The 24,324-nt window shown below is 36.1% G+C and overlaps 1 protein-coding gene across 1 annotated transcript in view; it reads right to left on the bottom strand.

Annotated features, from left to right (window-relative positions):
- Positions 1-2,500: 2,500 nt before the first annotated feature.
- Positions 2,501-24,324, bottom strand: part of LOC107602997 (guanine nucleotide exchange factor DBS-like) — a 76,926-nt gene continuing 55,102 nt past the window's right edge. The window contains exons 5-24 of the mRNA XM_016295659.1: positions 19,343-19,462; positions 19,101-19,217; positions 18,009-18,158; positions 16,756-16,880; positions 16,053-16,167; positions 15,185-15,304; positions 13,438-13,629; positions 12,955-13,146; positions 11,044-11,203; positions 10,394-10,482; positions 10,134-10,272; positions 9,537-9,710; positions 9,145-9,237; positions 8,817-8,879; positions 8,023-8,100; positions 7,363-7,437; positions 5,279-5,388; positions 5,064-5,176; positions 4,021-4,124; positions 2,501-3,911 (exon numbers count right to left, since the gene is read on the bottom strand). Of these exons, the coding sequence (XP_016151145.1) occupies positions 3,832-3,911; positions 4,021-4,124; positions 5,064-5,176; positions 5,279-5,388; positions 7,363-7,437; positions 8,023-8,100; positions 8,817-8,879; positions 9,145-9,237; positions 9,537-9,710; positions 10,134-10,272; positions 10,394-10,482; positions 11,044-11,203; positions 12,955-13,146; positions 13,438-13,629; positions 15,185-15,304; positions 16,053-16,167; positions 16,756-16,880; positions 18,009-18,158; positions 19,101-19,217; positions 19,343-19,462 (2,409 nt within the window). The 3' untranslated portion in view covers positions 2,501-3,831. The remainder of the gene's footprint in view (positions 3,912-4,020; positions 4,125-5,063; positions 5,177-5,278; positions 5,389-7,362; positions 7,438-8,022; positions 8,101-8,816; positions 8,880-9,144; positions 9,238-9,536; positions 9,711-10,133; positions 10,273-10,393; positions 10,483-11,043; positions 11,204-12,954; positions 13,147-13,437; positions 13,630-15,184; positions 15,305-16,052; positions 16,168-16,755; positions 16,881-18,008; positions 18,159-19,100; positions 19,218-19,342; positions 19,463-24,324) is intronic.

The raw sequence follows: 24,324 nt of genomic DNA, 5'->3' as shown, positions 1-24,324 counted from the left end.
AAACTGCTCTTGTAATAAGCAAAAAACAAAAAAACAAAAACAAAAAACAAAACCTGAACTCTGAAATAATAGACATCTGCTGATCATACAATTGTCTAATTTGAGGTCTACAGGTCTACTGTATAGTGAATGATTTTTTTCTTTAGAGACGTGTTGTATTAACTATTACCAGTAAGTTCATATGTGCTCTGATTAACATTAGCCTATATTATTATATTGTATTATTTTATTTAAACTGTAACTGTGAATATATTTGGACGCTCCATGTTAGTCACTGAATAGGCTTACATGATTTTCAATAGATTTTTAGATGATATTGCTTGAAAAGTGAATTATAATGAGTGCTCAAAGAAAAAAAAAACTCAATTATTTATGCTGTTTATTTTATTATCAAAGCCTATGTGATAACATAACCTGAGGCTAAAAGCTGTGATATTAATGTTGTCCACTAGAGAGAGCCACAATATAAGGAATAGGCCTATTTGAAGTTTATTTTGAAAAATTAATTTCCACACTTTTGAACAGCAATAAATGTATATAACAATTTCATTTAACTATGATGTACTGACAGTATAGTTTTATATAATCAGTGGACATTGCTTATCCCAAAGATTTTCCAATTGTTTAAATTTTCCTAAATGCTGTCTTAGTTTTTCTCGATTACTAACACACAATTCATGAAACAATTCACCACTTTGTCACAACTATAAACACATTCTCGTGACAAACAAACTTGTACAAACTTCCATGTCAAAATCAAACATTCCAGTCAAAAACCCTTACTTCTGTGTTCTGTCAATATCAAACTTTGGCCTCTTTATTTTTGCTCAGAACAAAACAAAACAAAAAACACTAATCTATAGCACTTAAGACATTTGACAAAATCACACACAGAACTGGCAAAAGGTACTGCAGATGACAAGGCGCAGATGCCATGTAGCTTCTCACGTATCTTCTCAGGCAGCTTCTCAAGCTAGAACGGGGGTGACGAAAGTGTGGCGCTTCTTATCACGGCAAGGTACGCAACGTAATTGGTCACGGTTTCTGCTCACGGCAAGGTACGAGACGATCGACACGACTGATTGCTTAGTTAGCAAAGTAAGTGCTTAAATCACACCCCATAGAGATACAGGCTAAAATAAGTGCATGACTCATGATTCTGAATCACGTCGTTTTTGCGTCACATACCTGCATGAACTATTGAACGACACTGTCACAGCCAAAGTCTGCGTGTGCGCAGTGTGTCGCTGAAGCACAGAGACTCTGAGTCACCGACAAACTCCAAACGATCAGTGGTGGCGGTTGCTGAAATCTGTGCAGTTTGTACAGGTTAAATAGAAACTAATTTTATTGATGGAAAAAATATGATTATTACTAATATTATACTATTACACAATATGGTGATTTCTTGGAGTACAAAATAAATATATGCATATAAATATATGATTAAAACATGCTGAAAAGCTAGTTCATGCATGACCTATAGACTGGACTACTGTAATGCACTGCTAGGTGGCTGTCCTCCTGTATCTTCAATAACAAGGTAGTTCAAAATGCAGCTGCTAAGAGTCCTTACCAGGTCAAGAAAATATGATCATATTACCCCAATTTTACAATATCTTCACTGGCTACCTATTAAGTTCCATATCAGTTAGGCTACTACTTACTTATAAGGCCCTAAATGGTTAAGCTCCTGCGTACCTAACCAGTCTTTGGTCACACTACAATCCATCATGCTCCCTAAGGTTGCAAAGCTCTGGTATTTTGGAAGTACCTAGGATAGCAAAGTCCACTAAAGGAGGTAGAGCTTTTTCGCATTTAGCTCCCAAAATCTGGAATAGCCTTCCTGATAATGTTCGGGGTTCAGACACTCTCTCTCTCTCTCTTTTTAAATCTAGATTATCTCTTTAGCCAAGCATTCACATAATGTATCTCATAACCTTGTGCTCCAGTTATATCTGATCAAATGCACATTATAATTTTTTGCTTGGTTAGAATTGGCTTCTCTGTTTCTGCCACGGGATGGGAATCCTGAGGTAATTAGGAACAATAACTCAAGTTTCAGTCTGGATCCAGCCCTTACGAAGATCTGAGATGACTGAACACCTGAGAAGAGAAGATGCCTACCCTCAGAGAACCTCAGATGACGCCAACCCTGATCCAACATACGAAACTACCAAATTTTCCTAGAAGTTCGATCACAATATATATTCATTGCTGTTAATAGTGTTCACCGTCTGTTTGATTACATGTCATTAACGAACTGCATGATTTTTTTTTTCTGTACATTTCTGCCATATGGACATCACCTTGACACCACTGATAAGCTTCTCCTAAATGTAATGTAGAAACTTTCATTTTCTGTGAAGCTGCTTTGCAACGATTTGTATCGTGAAAAGCACTATTCAAATAAATGTGAAAAAAAAGAGAGACTTGGAGGAATAAACAGTAGACATTTCCTTGACAAATCTGAGCCAGCAAATGAGGATAGATTGTTTCAGTGAAGTTTATTTAAGCCCAAGCACTTTAAATTCATTCATCTCATACATCCTCTTAGATACATATTTACACATATACACAGATACGAGTCTAATACAGGAAAATATTTTAATTTCAAATGAAAATACAGAGAGATAAGACTAACATGCAGCAATGTGCCATTTAAAATTTAAACAAAATAACAATGAATTTTTGTATTGCTGAACATGTTAAAAAGAGAGTACAGTTATGGGGACAAAACATTTAAGCTGTGGTCATCAAAAATGGCAGAAATCATGGTAGTTCATTCCTTGAATAAATCAGCTGATTTGAGGAATATTGATATAGATTAACTCTGTCGAGCTTTATCAAGAAATACTTATTTGACAAAAGGTTCTGACCATTAAAATAAGTCTTACAAAAGCTGAATGATGGTTACTACATGCCAATTATCGCTTTCCAGACATTACATTTTGAACGAACCAAATTAAACAATCTGTGGTGACAAAATAAATTACATAAAATGCGAACACAATTGGTATGTTGTTACTGGAAAATTATAATAATTGTACACAAATGGTGCAGAAGTCACAAATACAATGAAATACATTTCATTTAATTTTCATGACAACAATAGTGGTCATAATATACAATATGTATATATATTTATACTGTTTTAATGAAAAACATGATAAAAGTTAATATCTGTACAAATCTTCTTTTACAGGAAATAATTTAAACTATACAGCGGTTTTAGATTAATACATAGTGAATAACAGGACTTTTCACCGGGCATAACCTCAAGAATCTTTATCCTATAAAACATAATTTCATTGTCTTGCTGCTACAGCAAATCAGACAGAAGCTTCAGACGCCAACAAAGTCAGACATTCCAAAAAGACACTGATATTCTCAATGCAAGATCAATAAAACCAGTGGAAGCTCATGTGGTTGTACATTAAAGTTCAATGAGAGTCCTTTTTATGTATATTTAAAGACTTTTAAAGCCGCAGGCTGCGCTGATGTTAATGCCGACTCGACCAAGAGCCCTTTTCGCTTTTAATCTTTGAGGAAATGCATGCAGATGTGAAACAAACAGCATCACACTGATACTTTCAAAGTAAAGTAAAATTTGAAAGGGGAACAGAAGACACTTTTTCTCTCTCTCTTATGAAGGAGAGAAGGTTGAGAAAGTGTGACGCTCTATATAAAATATATCCTGAATAGTGCATATTGACTGCAGAGGTCAATTCCTTTCTCGGCTGATGAGGTTAAATACAGTACAAAGACTCGAGGAGCTTCAGTAGAAAGTGCACTGTGTAGGAGCTGCCACAAGGCGGTGGAGCAGCGGCTTCAGGCTTTGATGTCTGAGAAGCTTGTGTAGGTTTCACTGCAGCTGGAGGACGTGCTGAGGTTTCCAGATCCACTGCCTTCTGTGAGAAAACACACCTACTTATTTTAACCAAAATACTCATTCATAAAATGAAGATTTCATGACAGGGATTTATTCTGTGGTGGATGAAAAGCGGGAAGTTGTGTTACCTGAGCTGGAGAGAGATTGAGAAGATTTGGATTCTCCGATGAGAGTGAGCAGGTTTGCAGCAGGGACCCAGCCCTCCTTATTGGTCCGCAGATTACGTACAAACCTGAAGCAGCACAAAAACATTAATATCACACCAGCCTCTGCTTACAGAAGATGTTATGCGGTTCTGATTTGGTCATCTTAAAACATAAAACTGAGCCCAGACAATAATGTACAAGTGAAATTTACTTGTCATCAGAGGTGTCAAGTAACGAAGTAAGCTAGTATCTATACTTCTACCTGAGTAATGAATGTGAATACTTTTGACACCAGTGCTTGTCATCCATAACAGGATCCAACACTCAAAATGGCAGAATGGATCTCGATATTTAAAATTTGTAGGCAAAAAAAAAAAAAGCAAAAAAAGTTGTCAACCTCAGCAAACTTTGACTTGCAAGTAATAAAATGTATACATTAGAATTTATATGATAAAATAATCTAACAATATAAACTTACTTAAATGCTAAAAAAAAACCCCCCACAAAATCGAAAACATCAAACTTCAAAATTTTTGTTTCCCATCAATAATTATTGAGTTTATTGAAGAACAAAGTTCTGGAATGCAGAACAGATCTTCTGGAATCACAAGATTGAGCATGGTCAATTAATTCAGTATAATACTAAATTAACCATGCAAATGAAATAGTTTCAGTTTAAGCACTATAATAACTAACTGGAAATAAAAACTACTACGACTAAAACTGAAATAAAAATCGAATTAAAATGTCAAAAATAAATTCAATAAAAAGTTAAAACATTAATAAAAACTACAATAGTATATAATTAATACACTGATACAGGACAGTCATAATTGTTTAGCTTGAGCATTTATTTCAATTAGTTGATTCAATAGAAAAAAGATCCATTGATTTCAATTGCTGATTTATTGAAAACCACAAAAGGATGATCTGCTTATTGAGTCATAGTGGTTTGCAATGTGTAACATGAGGAGGAGTAAATGATGACAGACTTGTCATAGTATTTACATAATCCTGAATCTTACCAGCGTCCATCGTCTCCCTCTCTCACCAGCTGCACTGTATCTCCACTCTTAACCGTCAGCTCCTGTGGTCCGCTTTTGTCATGGTCAGCAATGACCACGTACCTGCCTGGAGACTACATGCGCACACAAACACCATCAGTGGCCAAACTAAAGATTTCTGCAAACAAACATGGATGGGACACAAGAAATTGTGACGCTGGGCCACCATGACTCACCAGTTTTCTCTCTCCCTCATCCTCAGGATCAGAGTTCATGGGATCCTCAGCACTCGAGTAACCGTCGTTCTCCTCAGATGCATCCACAGACAGCGATGCCTTGGAGAAGCCTTGTGGAAGAGAGGACAAGTTAAACGAATGTGTCATTTGGATTATGGTGAAACAATGAAAGAGAGGGATAAGTGATACTCCACAAAGATGGTGTGTGTGTGGAAGGTGAAAAAGAGACCAGCTCTGTTTCAAAACCTAGTTAGCTATTTTGCTGCCTACAGCTTACATAGTCTTCTAAGGCAGCGTGCTAAACATTTACACAAGCAATAATGCACCACATCAACACATCAGTTCCTAAAGTAAAACTCTTGGGTTTTCAAAAGAGTTTGGCATTACATCTTGCTAAGCGAACAACACAACAGCATTAAAAAACATAGCTGTAGAAAATTCTCACTCAGATATTGAGAGTAAATTAATTAGAAAGAAACAGAAAGGAACACTGAAACAAAGGTATAACTTTGTAGTAGAAAGAGTGAAATAGTATTTTCTTGTAAATCATACTCCAGTAATCTTTATTTACAACTTCAAATATATATTTTTTTGCAATTTAGTCAACATTACTCTCAATTCGCCATCTTAGATAAATGTTTTAACTGAGACTTTGCATTGGGAGTGACCATATGATGCCTATGTAGGCAGCACACTAAGTTTTGAAACAAATCCAGTGTCTCTTTCTCTCGTATCCACTTGAAAAGAGGAACAGCTCCAGGCACTGAGCTAACAGGAAGAGCTGTTTGTGTTTTATGTTCAGACAGCCATGACTCCGATGATGACAGTTTGTGAAGAGGGCATATGACATTCGCAAATCATACAAAACATGTTTATGGAGAGATACATAAACATTTTTAGATATGAATGCCTGGAAGAGTGTTTGGTAGAAAGGGATCTGTGGTTTCAGAGTCGTAAAAGTGAATCCAGAACTAGCACCGCAAACCAGCAGACAGGAACCCAAACCAGATGCTCATGCCACGTTAAACGCAAGTTTCTCCAAACTAAGGGAAGTGCAAGTTGATATTCTTGCACAAATTGACATGTTCTGGTTTATAAATGTACAAAAGTAGTAATACAGTATTTAAAGGAACAGTTCACCCAAAAATGAAAATTCCATCATCATTTACTCACCCTCATGTTGTTCCAAACCTGTATGACATTTCGTTTTGTGGAAACAAAAGCCTTTTCAATGCAATCTTTTTCATGCAATTACTACAAATGGGAACTGAATCTTTCAAATTTTAATAGGGGTGAAAAAGTATAATATAAATGCAAAAATCTCCTAAATAGCTTTGTATGAGAAACAGGTCGAAACTCCGTATTTTACTGAAAATCGTATTACTTTGAGAAATATTGTAGTTATCAGTCCACTTTGTAAATGAATCATTCTTTTGAGTCGGATCTTTTCAAACAAAGTGACTGATTTGCTTCACAAACCAGTCTGAATGATTCGGTCATGAAACGGACTGAACTGGTTCTCAAGTTCAATTCACTGAATCAAGGATCTGCTTGCAATGATTCTCAAGTCAAAATCTCACCAGAGAGATAGACACCAATTTCACCTTTTTTTTTTTGGCGCTTTCGCTTTATCTTTGAAGCTTGAATGCTTTAGTCTCCATTCAGTGCAAATACATGGAAAACAGCAACCAGTCAATTGTAGAAAAATTCTCCATTTGTGTTCCACAGAAGAAAGTCATACAGATTTGAAACAACATGAGTAAGTAAATAAAGATGATTTATTTTCAGTGAACTGTTCCTTTAAGAGATTATCTGATCATTCTCTCTCCTGTAACAATTATAAGATATGAACTGGGCTGGTTTCACATTCTCCCACAGTAAAGAGCATTTTAGATCGACAGTAGTAATTTATTGAGCAGTTATGTCAAAGAGATGCCATTTTAGCACGGTGATTTATCCTGTAAACCACCAATTACAGTGCAATAATATCATACCCCGTGGTTAGTGTTTGCCAGTCTGTTTGGAAGTTCGCTGTGAGAAAGCAATAAAGACAAAGTTCATTCCCACACCAGGCATCTAGTTACCTCTCCTTTTAGTCTGCAACAGACTAGAAGCACTCAGCCATCTCACTCGGGTAAGAGTGATGTGGGGACCCGTGTCTAAGGGAGAGGCAGCCAATAAGATTTCAAAGACTCCCATCGATTTACCTACTAACCACCCCACAGATCGCTTTTATTGGTTGGGTGTACAGCACTAAAATCAGTTTGTTTGGAATGCTTAAAGGGACAGTCCACCCAAAAATGAAAATTCTGTCATCATTTATTCACCTTCATGTTGTTTCTTTTTTCTTTTTTCTTCTTCTGTGGAACACAACAGAAGATATATTAAAGAATGTTGGTAATTAAAGAGTTCCAATTCCCATTGACTTCCATTGCATGGACAAAAAATACAATGGAAGTCAATGGGAAATGAAACTCTTTGGTTATCAACATTCTTCAAAATATCGTCCCAAACTCATACAAGTTTGGGATGAAATAAAGATGAATAAATTATGACAGAATTATCTTTTGGGTGAACTATCCCTTAAACGCCTAATATAGAAGCATTTTAGTTTTTGATTACTAATATATGGAGGTGAAACAAAATTTGGCAACTACATAATATGATAAAATAAATGATTTGGAACACTGGTCATGGCTGATGTTGGAGGAGGCAAAGCTGGGAGTTTTTAGGGGACAGTGTACCTCTGAAGCCAAACGGTGTAGGATCACTCTTAATCTCATGTCTTTTAGTTTTGTGGTCAGGACTAGGGGGGGATGATCCTGGCAGCCATAGCAAGGAGTGAGAAAGAAAGGGATAAGAGGATAAAAAAAATCAAGAAAGAAGAAGAAAGAGAAGAAGTCTATAATAGGGTTAAAGGAAATATTCTTAAATATTAGAAAGAAAAAAGTGTCTCTTCTACAGGATGAAAGCCTCTAAAAGGCAACATGTCTGGTAAAGTCCTACACTGTGCCTTAACCATCTGCAATGCGATAAAACGTGATAAAGGTTTTTGGAAATTGAACTGGTCCAAAATCCCACTCTCATAACCACATATTAAATAAATATAGTTACAGTGGGGAAAAAAAGTATTTAGTCAGCCACCAATTGTGCAAGTTCTCCCACTTAAAAAGATGAGAGAGGCCTGTAATTTTCATCATCGGTATACCTCAACTATGAGAGACAAAATGAGAAAAAAAATCCAGAAAATCACATTGTAGGATTTTTAAAGTATTTATTTGCAAATTATGGTGGAAAATAACAATCACAATTGGTGGCTGACTAAATACTTTTTTGCCCCACTGTATGGGAGTAGGCAAGTAAGTAAATAAATGGCTAACAATTTCGGTTTCATTGTTGTTCCTGGTTGTTTCACACCTGGTTAAGGCACAGTAAATAGCACTTAAGTAGTGAATGTTCTAAACTGTAATATTACCAAGTTTGAACTATGCTGCTAATCTAGACTATTAAAGTAGTGTATTCTGAGACTACAGTATACCTGGAGGGCAGAGAGTGACCATGGGTAGTGTTAGGCTTTTACCACCAAAGGGCGCTATCAGCTCTGCAGTGGGGTTCAAGCCAAATCTTAGTATATATTCCAAGTTAAAGATTTACAATTTATCCAGTGCCGCTACGATTTGTGCTAAATGTATTGAAGTTAAATGAATATATTTTTTAATACACGTTTTAAATAAAGTTCTGCTAAACATTCTTTTATCATAATGGTTTTTAGAAATGCTTCATCAGTATGCAGTCACCCTGTTTTAAATGTATGATATAGTTGCATTGCCAGTGACCGTGTAAAGCTGTGAGCCCTCCTGCTGTACCTTTTTGACTCTTGAGGTTACTGAAGCCCTGCAGTGTAAAACGTTTTTTAGCCACTGCAGCTCTCTCAGTGGTGGGACTGGTGACATTCTCGTCTATTCTCCACAGAGACAGAGAGAAAGAAAGAGGAAGGGAGCATAATGAAGGATGTTACATGTTTAGTCAGGAAAAAGAAACACAGGGGTTACAAAGACAATCACAGAAATTCACAGTCTAAGCAGCAAGAGGAAAGACAGCAGCATTCTGACTTTTGGGACATATTTAGGGAAACATTAGTCTGGGGTTGACTGACTGATTTCAAATTTTTTTAAAAATATGGAAAATATTTGACCATAGAGTGTGTGTAGTGAGACCGTGAGACCATATCTGTGTATACGGAGAAAGGCTGACTGACCTTTGACCTTGTCATTATTTTTAAGTAAGGTGGCTGTACTGGAATCTGCTGCTGTCGGTTCAGTTTTCTTCTCTTCTCCTTTCTTGAGGGTCTTTGGGTTGGTCTTGAAGGGGCTCAGGGTTAGGCTGGTGCTGGTGGGAGTTAACTGATCTGAGCTCTTCTGCTGGCTCGCCTCTGAAAAACAACATAACATATATAACATATAAACAAAACTGAAAAGTGTGTAATTTCTATATACACTAAAGTTGAAAACATTTTTCATTGTTTCTGAAAACTCTTATTTGATCACAAATAGTTAAAACTGTAATCTTGTAAAATAATTAATTTTAAATAACTGTTTTCTATTTGAATGAGTTTTACAATGCAATTTATTCCTGTGATTGCAAAGTTGAATTTTCAGCATCATTACTCCAGTCTTCAGTGTCACATGATCCTTCCAAAATCATTCTAATATGCTGATTTGCTGATCAAGAAAGGTTTCTTATTATCAATGTTGAAAACAGCTTTTGTAACATTATATATTTACTGTTACTATTGATTAATTAAATTTTTTTTTTTTTTTTTTAATTCTTAAAAAAAAAAATCTATTGATTTCACCTCTGTAGGCCTTTAGTTGTCCAGTTAGAACCTTCCGGATCTCATTCACCCATGCAGTTTTGATCTCTGGTGTCGACGCCTGAAAATAGACTCTCTCTGACCTTGAGACCCATATAACAGAAGGGAAATTTGCTTCATCCTGTTATGATCAATTAACAACAAGCTTAAGTGCAAAAACTGCATATGTTAAGGGCACAATGTAGCAACTGTTGCTTTAATGATCAATAGCAAAGCAATCGTATAAATATTATTGCGTATACATTCAATAAAGCACTGCCTAGAGATGAGATACCTACTTTTCTGCAGTTTCCATTGATGATATCACCCTCTATTGTCTTCTCCCTATGAGCTGGGATAAAAACACACTTACATTAATAAACTAATAAAATAATATATTTTATGTTATATACTGTACACTGCTTTTTGAGTCATGCAATGATCCCTGCAGCTCTCCATTATGAACACTAGATGGCAGGAGAGTAAAGTAAGTGACAGGGTCCACTATATCCATGAGTGACCATAAGTAGCTAATGGCCAGTGCATGTGTATTTGAGTGTGGAGGGGGTTAGGGGACGACATTGAGAGGACACAGACACTACCGCACGGCGGAGGATAGAAGCCACTGCTAAACTGCTCTGTAGAAAACCACTGTATTCAAATGTCGCCTCACTGCATAAAATGCACAACTCATGTGATATTCATTTTATTAGGGGTAAATTCAAAATGAATACTGCTAAATAATTTAGATATTTAGATATCTAAGCAGCCCAGGAACTGAGAGCACAATAGTCCTGAACTTGAACATTTGAGATGAATAAACTTAGCCCAAAATGTTTGTATTATTCAGCAGGATCACAACTAAGTTAGACAACCAACACAACACACACAAAGTCACGTTTAGGGGGTTAACCTGGAGAAGAGATGGGTGGTATGATGATGGCCTCAGGACGTGGGGCGACGGGCTGCACGGGTCGTGTCTGTTTGGCTGCTAACTTCTTCAGACTGACCCTCCTCTTCTCAAACATTTCCTGCATTGACAGCTGTTTCTGAAACACTTTGCCCACCTGTTCCTGTTTGAGCACAGAGAAAACGTTCATTAAACACTAACCAACTAAACCCCCACAAGACATTCACATTCTCAATAGCACTTTAAATAACCAATAACTCAATGCATATGAACAGTAAATATCTGTGTGTAATTAAAAATCTATACACACACATTATGGCCTGGCATGTCAGTTCTGTTTTTTTAATGGTTTTGAGTCTTTTACCTTGAAGTCTTGTGTGAGCACTGACTCATAGTCCCTCCAAATTCCACTCAAATCTGTCAGCTTGTGCTGATTGGCTGTTTCCAGGTAACGTTCAATATCCTGCAGCGCTGACTCCGCCCCATCCTGTGATTGACACTTATCCACAGGCTGAGCCGCTAGCAGGTAGATCCCATCATCACACCATTTAGTGGCCTGGAAGAGAAAGAAGAAAAGAGTCCATGTCCGTCTCTACTAGCTTTAAGAGCATTTGTAATCTAGTTCTATTACTAATTTATTATTTTATAATTTAGTTCTATTCCTCCTAAATTATAAATATGGACTGTGACCTAAACTAATGTCTATTAAATATATAAAATAGGATGATCTATTTGATGACACATCCTGCAACTTCCAGATTCAATAAGAAAAATGTCAACACAGGAAAGAATGCGTAAGGGTCCTGAACAGTGTTGATGAAGGAATCAATGGGTGGGTCTACTGCACCTTCTCTAGACATTGGTGTAGCTCCATGGCTTTGAGCAGATGAGTTTTCTTGGCCTCCAGGACACCACTGATCTCCTCGCACACAGCCCGCAGCTCAGAGCATTTGGGCAGGATGGAGTCCACAGCGTAATGAGATGCTTCAATCAGCTGGTCAGCATCACATGCAAGAGCGAGCGCTCGGTCCAACACCTCCTACAGACAGAGAGAGAAATATTTTATCATGTTATAATATTACGCACACTTCAAAAGTTTATGGTCAAACTATTTTTTAAAGAAATTTTCAGGAACTTTTATTTAGCAAGGATGCAGCTAATATTACAGTAAATAGAATTTATAATAACAGTAGTTAGAAAAGGTTTCTAATTCAAAAAACACTGTTTTGAACTGTTCATCAAAGAATCTTGAATAAATGTCTCATGGTTTCCACAAAAATATGAAGCAGCACAACTGTTTTCAACACTGATAATAATAAGAAATGTTTCTTAAGCAGCAAATCAGCATATTAGAATGATTTCTGAAGAATCATGTGACACTGAAGACTTGGAAAAACTGACAGTGAAAAATTCAGCTTTGCTGGACAAGACTAAATCACATTAAAATATATTAAAAGTCATTTAATATTCAAATAGTTCACAATACTACAGTTTTTACTGTATTTCTGCTCAAATAAATTGTGTATTGGGAACATAAGAGACTTCTAAGACATAAAAAAAAATCTCACTGACCCAAATTTTTGAATTTTTTGAATATTATAAGCATGTAAAATTACATTTTATAATCATGTATAATTGCATATTTTGGTGAAGGTGACCATTTCATTGGCTAATCTTATATAGCTGTTTCTGAAACACTTTGCCCACCTGTTCCTGTTTGAGCACAGAGAAAACATTCATTAAACACTAACCAACTAAACCCCCACAAGACATTCACATTCTCAATAGCACTTTAAATAACCAATAACTCAATGCATATGAACAGTAAATATCTGTGTGTAATTAAAAATCTATACACACATATTATGGCCCGGCATGTCAGTTCTGTTTTTTTAATGGTTTTGAGTCTTTTACCTTGAAGTCTTGTGTGAGCACTGACTCATAGTCCCTCCAAATTCCACTCAAATCTGTCAGCTTGTGCTGATTGGCTGTTTCCAGGTAACGTTCAATATCCTGCAGCGCTGACTCCGCCCCATCCTGTGATTGACACTTATCCACAGGCTGAGCCGCTAGCAGGTAGATCCCATCATCACACCATTTAGTGGCCTGGAAGAGAAAGAAGAAAAGAGTCCATGTCCGTCTCTACTAGCTTTAAGAGCATTTGTAATCTAGTTCTATTACTAATTTATTATTTTATAATTTAGTTCTATTCCTCCTAAATTATAAATATGGACTGTGACCTAAACTAATGTCTATTAAATATATAAAATAGGATGATCTATTTGATGACACATCCTGCAACTTCCAGATTCAATAAGAAAAATGTCAACACAGGAAAGAATGCGTAAGGGTCCTGAACAGTGTTGATGAAGGAATCAATGGGTGGGTCTACTGCACCTTCTCTAGACATTGGTGTAGCTCCATGGCTTTGAGCAGATGAGTTTTCTTGGCCTCCAGGACACCACTGATCTCCTCGCACACAGCCCGCAGCTCAGAGCATTTGGGCAGGATGGAGTCCACAGCGTAATGAGATGCTTCAATCAGCTGGTCAGCATCACATGCAAGAGCGAGCGCTCGGTCCAACACCTCCTACAGACAGAGAGAGAAATATTTTATCATATTATAATATTACGCACACTTCAAAAGTTTATGGTCAAACTATTTTTTAAAGAAATTTTCAGGAACTTTTATTTAGCAAGGATGCAGCTAATATTACAGTAAATAGAATTTATAATAACAGTAGTTAGAAAAGGTTTCTAATTAAAAAAAACACTGTTTTGAACTGTTCATCAAAGAATCTTGAATAAATGTCTCATGGTTTCCACAAAAATATGAAGCAGCACAACTGTTTTCAACACTGATAATAAGAAATGTTTCTTAAGCAGCAAATCAGCATATTAGAATGATTTCTGAAGAATCATGTGACACTGAAGACTTGGAAAAACTGACAGTGAAAAATTCAGCTTTGCTGGACAAGACTAAAATCACATTAAAATATATTAAAAGTCATTTAATATTCTGATATTTCACAATACTACAGTTTTTACTGTATTTCTGCTCAAATAAATTGTGTATTGGGGAACATAAGAGACTTCTAAGACATTACAAAAATCTCACTGACCCAAATTTTTTTAATATTATAAGCATGTAAAATTACATATTTTATAATCATGTATATGTATATTTTTACATATTTTGGTGAAGGTGACAATTTCATTGGCTAATCTTATATATACACACACACACACACATATATATATATATATGTGTGTGTGTGACCCTGGACCACAAAAACTCGCTGGGGTATATTTGTAGCAATAACCAAAAATACATTGTATAGGTCAAAATTATAGATTTTTTTTAATGCCAAAAATCATTAGGACATTACGTAAAGATCATGTTCCATGAAGATATTTTGTAAATGTTCTACTGTAAATATATTAAAACTTAATTTTTGATTAGTAATGTGCATTGCTAAGAACTTCATTTGGACAACTTTAAAGGCAATTTTCTCAATATTTAGATTTTTTTGCACCCTCAGATTCCAGATTTTCAAATAGATGAATCTCAGCCAAATATTGTCCTATCCTAACAAACCATACATCAATGGAAAGCTTATTTATTCAACTATTATGTATACATAAATCTCAATTTTGAAAAATTGACACTTAAGACTGGTTTTGTGGTCCATAAACATGGAAATAAAAATTAACTTGGAGAAAGAAAGAAAAAAAGAAAAAATCATCAAGTTTGCCTCCCAGAATTCCCATAGTCCCGTGTCAGCAGAATGACTCCAGTATAGTGATGGGTGATTTATCACATTGGGTAGAACTCCCCCCTTCTCTCCGCAGGATGAGAACATGTGGGTGATTTCTGTAAGGGCCTCAAACTGCCGTGCTCAGCAATTTAATTATGGAGTGTGAGATTTACATGCTTTATAAGACCATATGCCTGTATCTGCACATGTAGAACATTATAAGGGCAAATGAATGTCTTCTAGGTGTGAACTTAATTCCTTCTAGAGGGAAGAACTGATGGGCTTTTTGCAGTACTATCCTTTATGCAACTTCATTTTGTATCTGAATAATAAACGTTATAATGTCAGTAAAAACATTAAATCATATGACATCAAGTTAATACTTACACATGCTCCGTCTTCATGATTGGTCAACTCTTTCAGGATATGCTCAACATGGGCGGGGCTAATTCCAACCTCTGAGAAGCCTGACACTCTGTCATACACCATGTCTAAATGAGCTCTGACCTACAACACAGAGGAACACAGCCATTACAAATACTGCTCATACAGACCAACACACACATCTGCTGAATTCTACATCCAACAAGCCACACACACACACACACACACACACTTAAAACTAACAATGCACAATCTATCTGTATCAAAACCACTATCCATAGTTATAAATTGGCTGATATTAGAATTACAATTTACATTTTTTTTTTCATTCAAACAAAATAGAACATGAAAACTATTTTATAATTTTAACTATTTTAATTGTATAATTATATAATTGTATAACTGTATAATTAAAATGAATAATTTTATAATAATCAGTTTATCCAATATTCTCCACTACAACTAAAACCATGAACAAATTATATTAAACTTTTAACTATGAATTAACTAACTGCCTATTAATCCCTTAATTGAAATAAAGCTGAAATAAAATATAAATATTAGATGAAAAACTTAAGCTAAACATTTTGAAAAGTTACCTTGGCAACTAACTGAAATAAAATAAAAGTTTAAGTGTAAGTACTAAAATTACTAAAACCGAAAAATAAATAAAGCCAAATATTTAAAAAACAAAAACTAATAAAAATGACAAAAGCAAAACTACAGTTAAATGAAACGTGAAAATATAAAAATAAAAGCCAGTTCAGCATATTAATAAATACTATAAAAGTACACAAATAATACTAAAATAACACTGGTTTATCTATACATCCCTACAGATATTTAAGATGCAGCAGTCTGTGTATCTCACCTCCCTGAAGTTCTCCTCAAAATGCCGCAGTTGTAGACATTGCTCTAGCTTGGTTTGATGTTTATCCCAAAAATCATCAAATGCTGTTTCAGTCTCATCTAACTGCCCAAGCAACCTAGAAAGAGAGATATTAATTTTAACTGAAAAAAAAAACACTTCTTGAAAGACAAAGGACAAAACATCTAAAAAAAAATAGAACAAATTATTTGTTTTGTCATCTGAAACGAAAGATAGCTTCTGAAGTCCTGTAAAAATCAGTAAAAATCCTGCCCGCTGTTACTGCTCTAAAAAACTCATGCTGTATGTTGTATGACAGTAGTACCCATAAATAAAACCCTCAAACAAATATAGCTGCATCTAGATAATAAAGGATGACAGCAGACGCCTGTGGATATTAACACACAGGCACGTATCCAGACCCCAGAATGCTGCTTCACTGAAAGGTCATGCGAGTAGAACTGGATTTCAATACGTTCCTGTTGGTTAATGCTCTTTATACATGTGCGTGTGTAGATTTGCTGTATAATCTTGACCAGGTGGGTCATCTTGTTGTGTCTCGTTGTGCATGCAAAAACACAGCTGCCCAGAACAGCTTAATAAGGACAGAAACCGACCAAGGACATGCAACAGTCTGCTGCTGTACTGTAACCGTCTGGTCTCTCATTTTTGCATTTCAGCACGGTAGATGATATCACACACACACCTCTGAACAGTAGCCAGGTTCTCCAGTTCATCATGGTTCATTGTGTAATCTGGATCTTTCACCAGTGGCTCATTGATGCTCTCCAGCAAACGTGATCCCTGACAGAGAGCAATCCTCAAGTCCTCCTGCACACACATACACACACACACACACAGCGACATGAAATAAACATACTATTCAGGCTGAATGATGAACTATGAATTATTTATGTAAACTTAAGGATTGCTTATAGCTTATGGCCATGTGAATAATCCATGTTAAATTATTTATGATCATACTGCACCCCTTGTTAAGGACTAAGACCTATAATGAAACATAGTATAATCTTTATAGCATGCCTGACTCTGACTGCAGCATTCTGCAAAAATTATTTTGTATAGTGACTGCTAAACTGTATAAAATGTATGTATATTGTATGTAACTATTTGGTATTATTTTTGCATTGTATATAATTATGATTTTTCAATGTTTTTGAAAGATCCTTACCAAGGCTGAATTTATTTGATCAACAATACTTTCACAAAACTGCACGGGGACACGAAGGCTGAGGATCCCAGTGCAGTAGTTTATTAGAGGAATAATCCACAATCGTAGTCAAAACAATAAGCAGTCCAAACAATGACAGAGTTCAGGGCTGAGGCAAACAGAGTAATCCAGATAAAACAGGCAGTATATCAAGCAGGACATGAGCGAACCAGAATAAAAGGGTTAGAACTGCAGCTGTGACACATGCAAGACTTCGCCAAGAGTGACTGAAAACCCCAGGCTTTTATAGGCAGAGGTAATGAGCAACAGGTGAAAACAATCACGATGAGTCCGGGCAATGGATTATGGGAGATGTAGTCCAGGATAGAGTGGTAAAGGTAGGGGATGGAGTGCCCTCTGGTGGCTATCAAGGGCACTCCAGCTGGTGATCGTTACAAATACAGTGAAAACCGTAATATTGTGAAATATTACAATTTAAAAGATGTGACAGTAAAGACATATTTCTATTTAAAAAAAATAATGGCAGCTGAAAGTTCAGCTTTGCCATCAGGAAAAAGTTTCATTTTAAAATATATTTAAATAAAAATGTATTTTAAGTTGTAATAATATTTCACAATTACTGTTTTTACTGTATTTTTAATCAAATAACTGCAGCCTTGTTCAGTATTTTTCGTCCATTTATTTATTTGCGAAGTAGCTGTGTTTTAGCAGGATAATGTACATTATTGTCTAGTATGCTGACATGAAGTTTTACTGGGTTTTCTGACCTTCATTGTGTCCTTCTTCTCTGTGTGGATGGTTAGAAGGTTGGACGTGGCCTCAACGTCATTGGGCAGCTCTGTCTCTGCCAGTTCTGTCCCAAAAGACTGGAGAGTCTGTGCCGTTTTCTTCACCATCAGAGCAAAACCTTCAATGGCCTACAGGCACAACACAAACCAAGAGACACATATGCCACACCAATCACACAACAGCAATATCCCCTAACACAAATCACACTAATGGCTGAGTGTGCAACAAATAAGGACCATCCACAAGCACTGCAAACAAATGTGCTGTCCTTAAAACACAGCAGCCACAGATCAATACAGACAAATCAATTACTGATTACTTAAAAGCAAGTCCACAAATGGAATGAGAAGAAAGAAAATTAATTTGCTTGAGGTGAAGACAACATCCTCCTGGAAAGCTTGTTTGTTTAATATCACATTATAATGATGAAGCACCAAGATTTAAGATATGTTTGGCATTTTATAGCATTCTATCATACTACTATTAAGTATGCAGTATGAATATAGTATTATTAACATTTCCACTTTCACTAACTGCATTTTCAAAATGTACTGAATTCACCTGTAGCATACTGCATATAAGTATCTCTCATAATGCAACTTGTCCTTCCATTTTGTGAGTGATGAATGGGACAAGACGTAGGACAATATTAACTATGATTTATTATAACTATGTATTTTGTGAATTGATGCCATATTACCATATTTGTACTACCATTTAAAAGTTTGGGGTCAATAAGATTTGAAAGAAATGAATACAGCAAAGACTTTTATTCAGTATCATTGTATTTTTTATATAAATGCAGACTTGCAAAAAAAAAAAAAAAAAAATCTTTCTGACCCCAAACTCTTGGTCAACAAGTAAGTACAATGTCCTTATTATAATAACTAGTTATTAAACCATAATAGTCTTAGGCCATATTAAATTCAAGTAGTAACCACATATCACTCAGTATCTCAGTGTGCTTATTCAATCTCTGTGTGCATTATACATCCAACCAGTCCTGTGTCCACTTTTCATTTCTGTGGTCCACCCATCAGTACCATAGTTAAAAACAGGAGTGTACTCACGGTGCGGTGTGAAATCCATTTCTCGTGGCAGTACTCCTGCGTGCCGCCCAGTTCCTGAGTGAGCTGTGTGCGGTCGATGTAACTGTGGAGCTCAGTCACAGAGCTGAGCATGATCACCTACACACACACACAGTACATAATGTAGAGCATTCTCTTGCGTCAGTATATAATCCATCTCATTACGCTCTTCATTAACCACATGCCTCAGTGTGGGAGTTTGTGCCTTGTGTGTGTACACTTACCGGCACCTTCATTTTAAACTCATCCTTGTTTAACTTAAAAAAGATGTCTGAGATTGTCCGCTGGAAGAGTGCTGTGGGTCTCAGTACCAGCACCAGCTGCAGGTTGCCTGGGAAAGAGCCCTACAAAACACACAAATACACTAAGAAAAACATCCAACAACAGTCAAGCCAAATTAAATCGAACCATTGCTTCTTGACCATTTAGACAAAAAATTTAATAAAATAATTTCATCAGGCTTTTATGGGTCATTTAGCATGTTATAGTAAGAATATGGAGCTCATACTCCAAGAGGAAAAACGCCTCAGAGGCCCAAACTGAGCAAAGATATTTAATTTATTGCAGATGTTATTTATATTTCCAAAAAGTGAGACGAAATTCTGATAGCTTGTAGGTAAATCAATGAGATCTACGACTACTTACATCAAATTACTTGCGTAATACTTACATAATATATAAACACGAGTTGTCGCTTTATATCTCCTAATATGTCTCAATAAGATACTGTTTAAATGCTTAGTTTTATGATTAAAGCTCTGTAGTTTGTTTGTTTTTATTGAGGGGGAAAAAACATAAAATGCAATGCAGAACGATGATTGAAAGCCTGATTGCAAAACCTGATTTTGATATGATACTCAAATTTTGACATGATTTTTCTAAAAATGATGTATGAATAATCAAATAAACAAAAGTTGCTTCAGTCCAGTAAATGTTCATCTTGAAATATTACTAACAATTTAAAAAGTTATTCTTACATTTCCTTTATAAACATTTGTAAAAACTGCAAAAAACACACATGTACCACAAGCTGAAAGTGGAAGGTTTTTGATTTATAATAAAAGGCCTTTTACTTTCTAAAAAAGTATAAGCTATCAATCAGATGACAGAATGCATGTAGTAGATTGAGTACAATGGGTTTTTGCAAGCAAGTTGATCAGGATAATTTAGTGGCTTTAAAAGTTTGTGTATCAAATATGATGCAGTAGGCTTTATAGGGTTAATACCTAGCTTATGTTAGTGAGCCATTGCATTTGACTGGTACAGCCTCCCTCCCACGGTCTGCATCCACACACACCATCTATATTCTGTTGCCATGACAACTCAGTTCCTTGAGAGACTAGAAAGGCTAACAATGGCTAACATATGTCTACCTCCCTGAGCTCTCTCTCACTCTCTCTCAGTGATTGCATGAACACACACACACGCCCCTCGTGGAGTTCTTATGTTTATAGACTCTTCATTAAAATGCCTCCCTACTGGGTACTGCGTAAAATCAAAAATATGTCTGGAGATCAATACAGAGCTGTGATGTTTGCGTGAATTGTGGTGTGGATCTCCTGACAGAAGAAGACCCAGCAGCCCCTCTGTCTCAGCGTAACTGACAGTGAGGTGGTCAGTAAGCAGTGAAGCAGAAGGAGAGGCTTTACAATGTGACACCGAGAACTGATTTAAAAACTGTTGATGCTGCATTAATATTCATCTATTCATTAAAAACTACTGGTGTAACAATTTAATCAGGTTTACTCCGTCAACTATTTGATATTTGAGGTCTCTTATGCTCGCCAAGGCTGCATGTACTTGATCAAAAATACAGTAGAAACAGTAATATTATTACAATTAAAGGGGTCATATGATGCGATTTCAAGTTTTCCTTTCTCTTTGGAGTGTTACAAGCTGTTCGTGAATAGATAAGGGCATCACGATATGGTAAGGGGCTTAACATTTCCGTCACACGCTTGAGGTATTCAGCCAATCACAACGCACTGGATAGCTGGCCAATCAGAGTGCACCTCACTTTTCAGACCGATGAGCTTTGTAAAAATCGATGCGTTTCAGAAAGGCGGGGCATAGAGGAGAAACAATAATGTACAGTATGTGGACAATAATGTCTTTTTTTAACCTTAAACAGCATAAACACATTTCATTACACCAAATACACAAAATAATGTTCTTTTTAGCAGCATCATATGACCCCTTTAAAATAACTAATTTCTATTTTAATAGGTTTTAAAATGTAATATATTCCTGTGATGCAAAGCTGAATTTTCAGCATCATTACTCCAGTCTTCAGTCACATGATCCTTCAGAAATCATTCTAATATTCTGATTTGCTGTTCAGGAAACATTTCTTCTTATTATGAAGGTTTAAAACAGTTGAAAACAACTAACAATAGAATTTCTAGTATAATTTAAAATAGCATTTATTTGAAAATCATTTAAATGTCTTTTCAATTTAATGCATCCTATCTGAATACAAGTATTAATTTCTTTAAAGAAAATTCTTGCGGACTATAAACATTTTGACAGTGCCATTTCACCACATATACATGCATACATTTAGGGGGCTCATCCAAAATAAAAATAAAAATTATCATTACATAAATTATTTATAAATTAACAGTTCAGCTCTCCTTAACAAGTCAGTGTAGCCCAAACAGTGCTGGTTTAATCCAAAACCCCAAGTATGTGATATAGTAACATTAATTAAAATTGAATTTCATTAGTATGTTCCAACTGCCCAGTCACTCTGATCACAGATTTAAAGTGACGAGATGCACAGTAGGGATTTGTCATGAACACTTGAGCCGTCCCAAGAATCAAAATCATGTCCTTACAGTTCTGCAGGAATCTGCCAACATGAGCTAATCCTACAGTGGGCTGATCTCACAGTCTGCCATTCTGAAACGCCTCCAGCTTTGGGTTTCGAGAAAAATTTTATTACCCTGCCCCCCTTTTTTTCTTGGACAGTGCTGTTGTTTGTTTTCATTCGCATCTAACAATTAGGGAAATGTGAGATTCAAGGGCTAACAAGAATAATTAGCATGGCAACTGAATATTTGGTTGCAGAGTGGACCTCAACACAAACGAGATATGATTAATTAACCTCAGACCTGAAATTGAACATATTTGGCACATAACTCATCAAGTTTTGATTGGACATTAAAGCATCCGGCTTGCTGAGTTAAAAAGTAGCTACCTAACAACCACCTAAACACTCTAGCAACCACATAGCAACAAATTAACTGATAAAATTACAGAATTTACATAATTGCATTGTACTCTTTGTATTCAATGTCCAAAACAACTGTCAAATCCAAATGAGCAAAAGATTTCCCATTTATAATGCCCATAAAAACGCAGTTAGTTCCATTAAAAACCTCCTGTTTGATTGCTGACAAAAGAGTCAAATTGAATCCCGCCTTTATATTACCATGACAATATCCTGTTCCGCTGAGGCAGACTGGCCATGCTTGTCCCCATGCAATAACTAAAGAGTCACAGGGGTCGGCTCTGCGCACAACAGGAAGTCAGAGAAACACACCCCATTATTGAGTCCTCCATTAAAGCTCATTCAAGCAGATGTGACAAACACAGCTCCTCTTTTAGGAAGCTTTAGTAAACCGCTGTGTGTCTGTGATTGTATTACACGATCGCCTTGGGCCTCTCATAAAGACTGCAATTACAAGATAACATACCAGTGTTCTCTTTTAGCTCAGAAAATGAACTGAACTAATTGATATAGACAATGTTTTCCCAAATATGATGCAATCATGAAAAACATTACACAGAAATCTGTCCTACTCATTAATACAATGGCGTTGATGTTGCACTGAATATATGGTCACCCTCCCTTCCCTCATTCTCACTTTACTCACGCCTTTATTATGTATGTGTGTTTGTGTGTGTGTGTGTGTGTGTGTGTGTGTATATAAAGACTGCAGTGGGTTCGTCTGCCTACAGTAAGATTTCAAAATATAAATGTAAAACACAGTAATACACATGTGTATTGATTTTGAAAACTGTATATAAATTGTCCAAATTTGAAAAGGCATATAAACAGCCAAAATATCAAATATCACACTTTCCAGAAATGGAACAGGGATATTCCAGGATATAGAGAGTGAGAACAAGTGTGAGATGAAGAAAGGAATTACTATGGGGGGTGTAACTCAGTGTTCTCCTAGGAAAGCCATGTGTGTGTGTGTGCGTAAGGAGGTGGAGAAACCGAGTCTCTAGGGATCAGCTGCCACGGCACTGATATACCACAGACTAATCAGACACGTGGCACGTGAAATTCAATTAACGTACACACACACATACACACACATTTCCAGTCCATACACTCACTGCATTTCCTAATTCAATACACACAATTGAATAATTTTTTTGGGTTAAATTGGAAAGTAAAATGAGGCACACCCCAGAGAAATACACATCTAACTCATCAAGGCTCTTTATTTCCAACAAAAATGGAAACACTCCAATAAATAGCAAGGGACTTAAATCCCAGTGTCCCTGATGCTCATCTCAGTGACCTTTCACCTTTCATTTTTCACTTCAGGACTACCCTCAGCATGCTTCACTCTTAATAACTGTGGATGGACTTGAGAAACCCAGGGAGGTGTGTCCGAGACACTGATGGAGTGAGTGAGCACCAGGAGAAAAAGTTTTGGTAACACTTTCTATGAAGCCCATATTTAAAATGTTCACTGTGAGGCTAATATTAATTTTGATGTGAGCTAGTTAATAATTTCAACTGAAAAAAAATGCAATGCTTATGTTAGGTTACATATATAAGCAACTTTGCATCTACATGTCAACTAACTCTCACTAGAGTATTAGTAGGCTTAGGTTAAGGTTAGGGTAGGTAGAATGTTGACTTGACATTGTTTATTTAAGATCTGCACAGTATCCCAGGTGTGGAGTGTTATTTGAGTGTTCACTGTGAGGCTAATATTAATTTTGATGTGAGCTAGTTAATAATTTCAACTGAAAAAAAATGCAATGCTTGTTAGGTTACATATATAAGCAACTTTGCATCTACATGTCAACTGACTCTCACTAGAGTATTAGTAGGCTTAGGTTAAGGTTAGGGTAGGTAGAATGTTGACGTACTTGCAAAGTTACTTATAGTCAGTATGTCTGTTGGGGAACCATCAAAATAAAGTATTGGCATATATTTAGCAGACATACTGCTAATACT

This window comes from Sinocyclocheilus grahami, unplaced genomic scaffold (assembly GCF_001515645.1).
Source record: "Sinocyclocheilus grahami isolate Dianchi unplaced genomic scaffold, SAMN03320097.WGS_v1.1 scaffold339.1, whole genome shotgun sequence".
NCBI classification, from domain to species: Eukaryota; Metazoa; Chordata; class Actinopteri; order Cypriniformes; family Cyprinidae; genus Sinocyclocheilus; species Sinocyclocheilus grahami.
The sequence above is the reverse complement of the archived record's forward strand: the minus strand, read 5'-3'. Positions and strand labels throughout refer to the sequence as shown.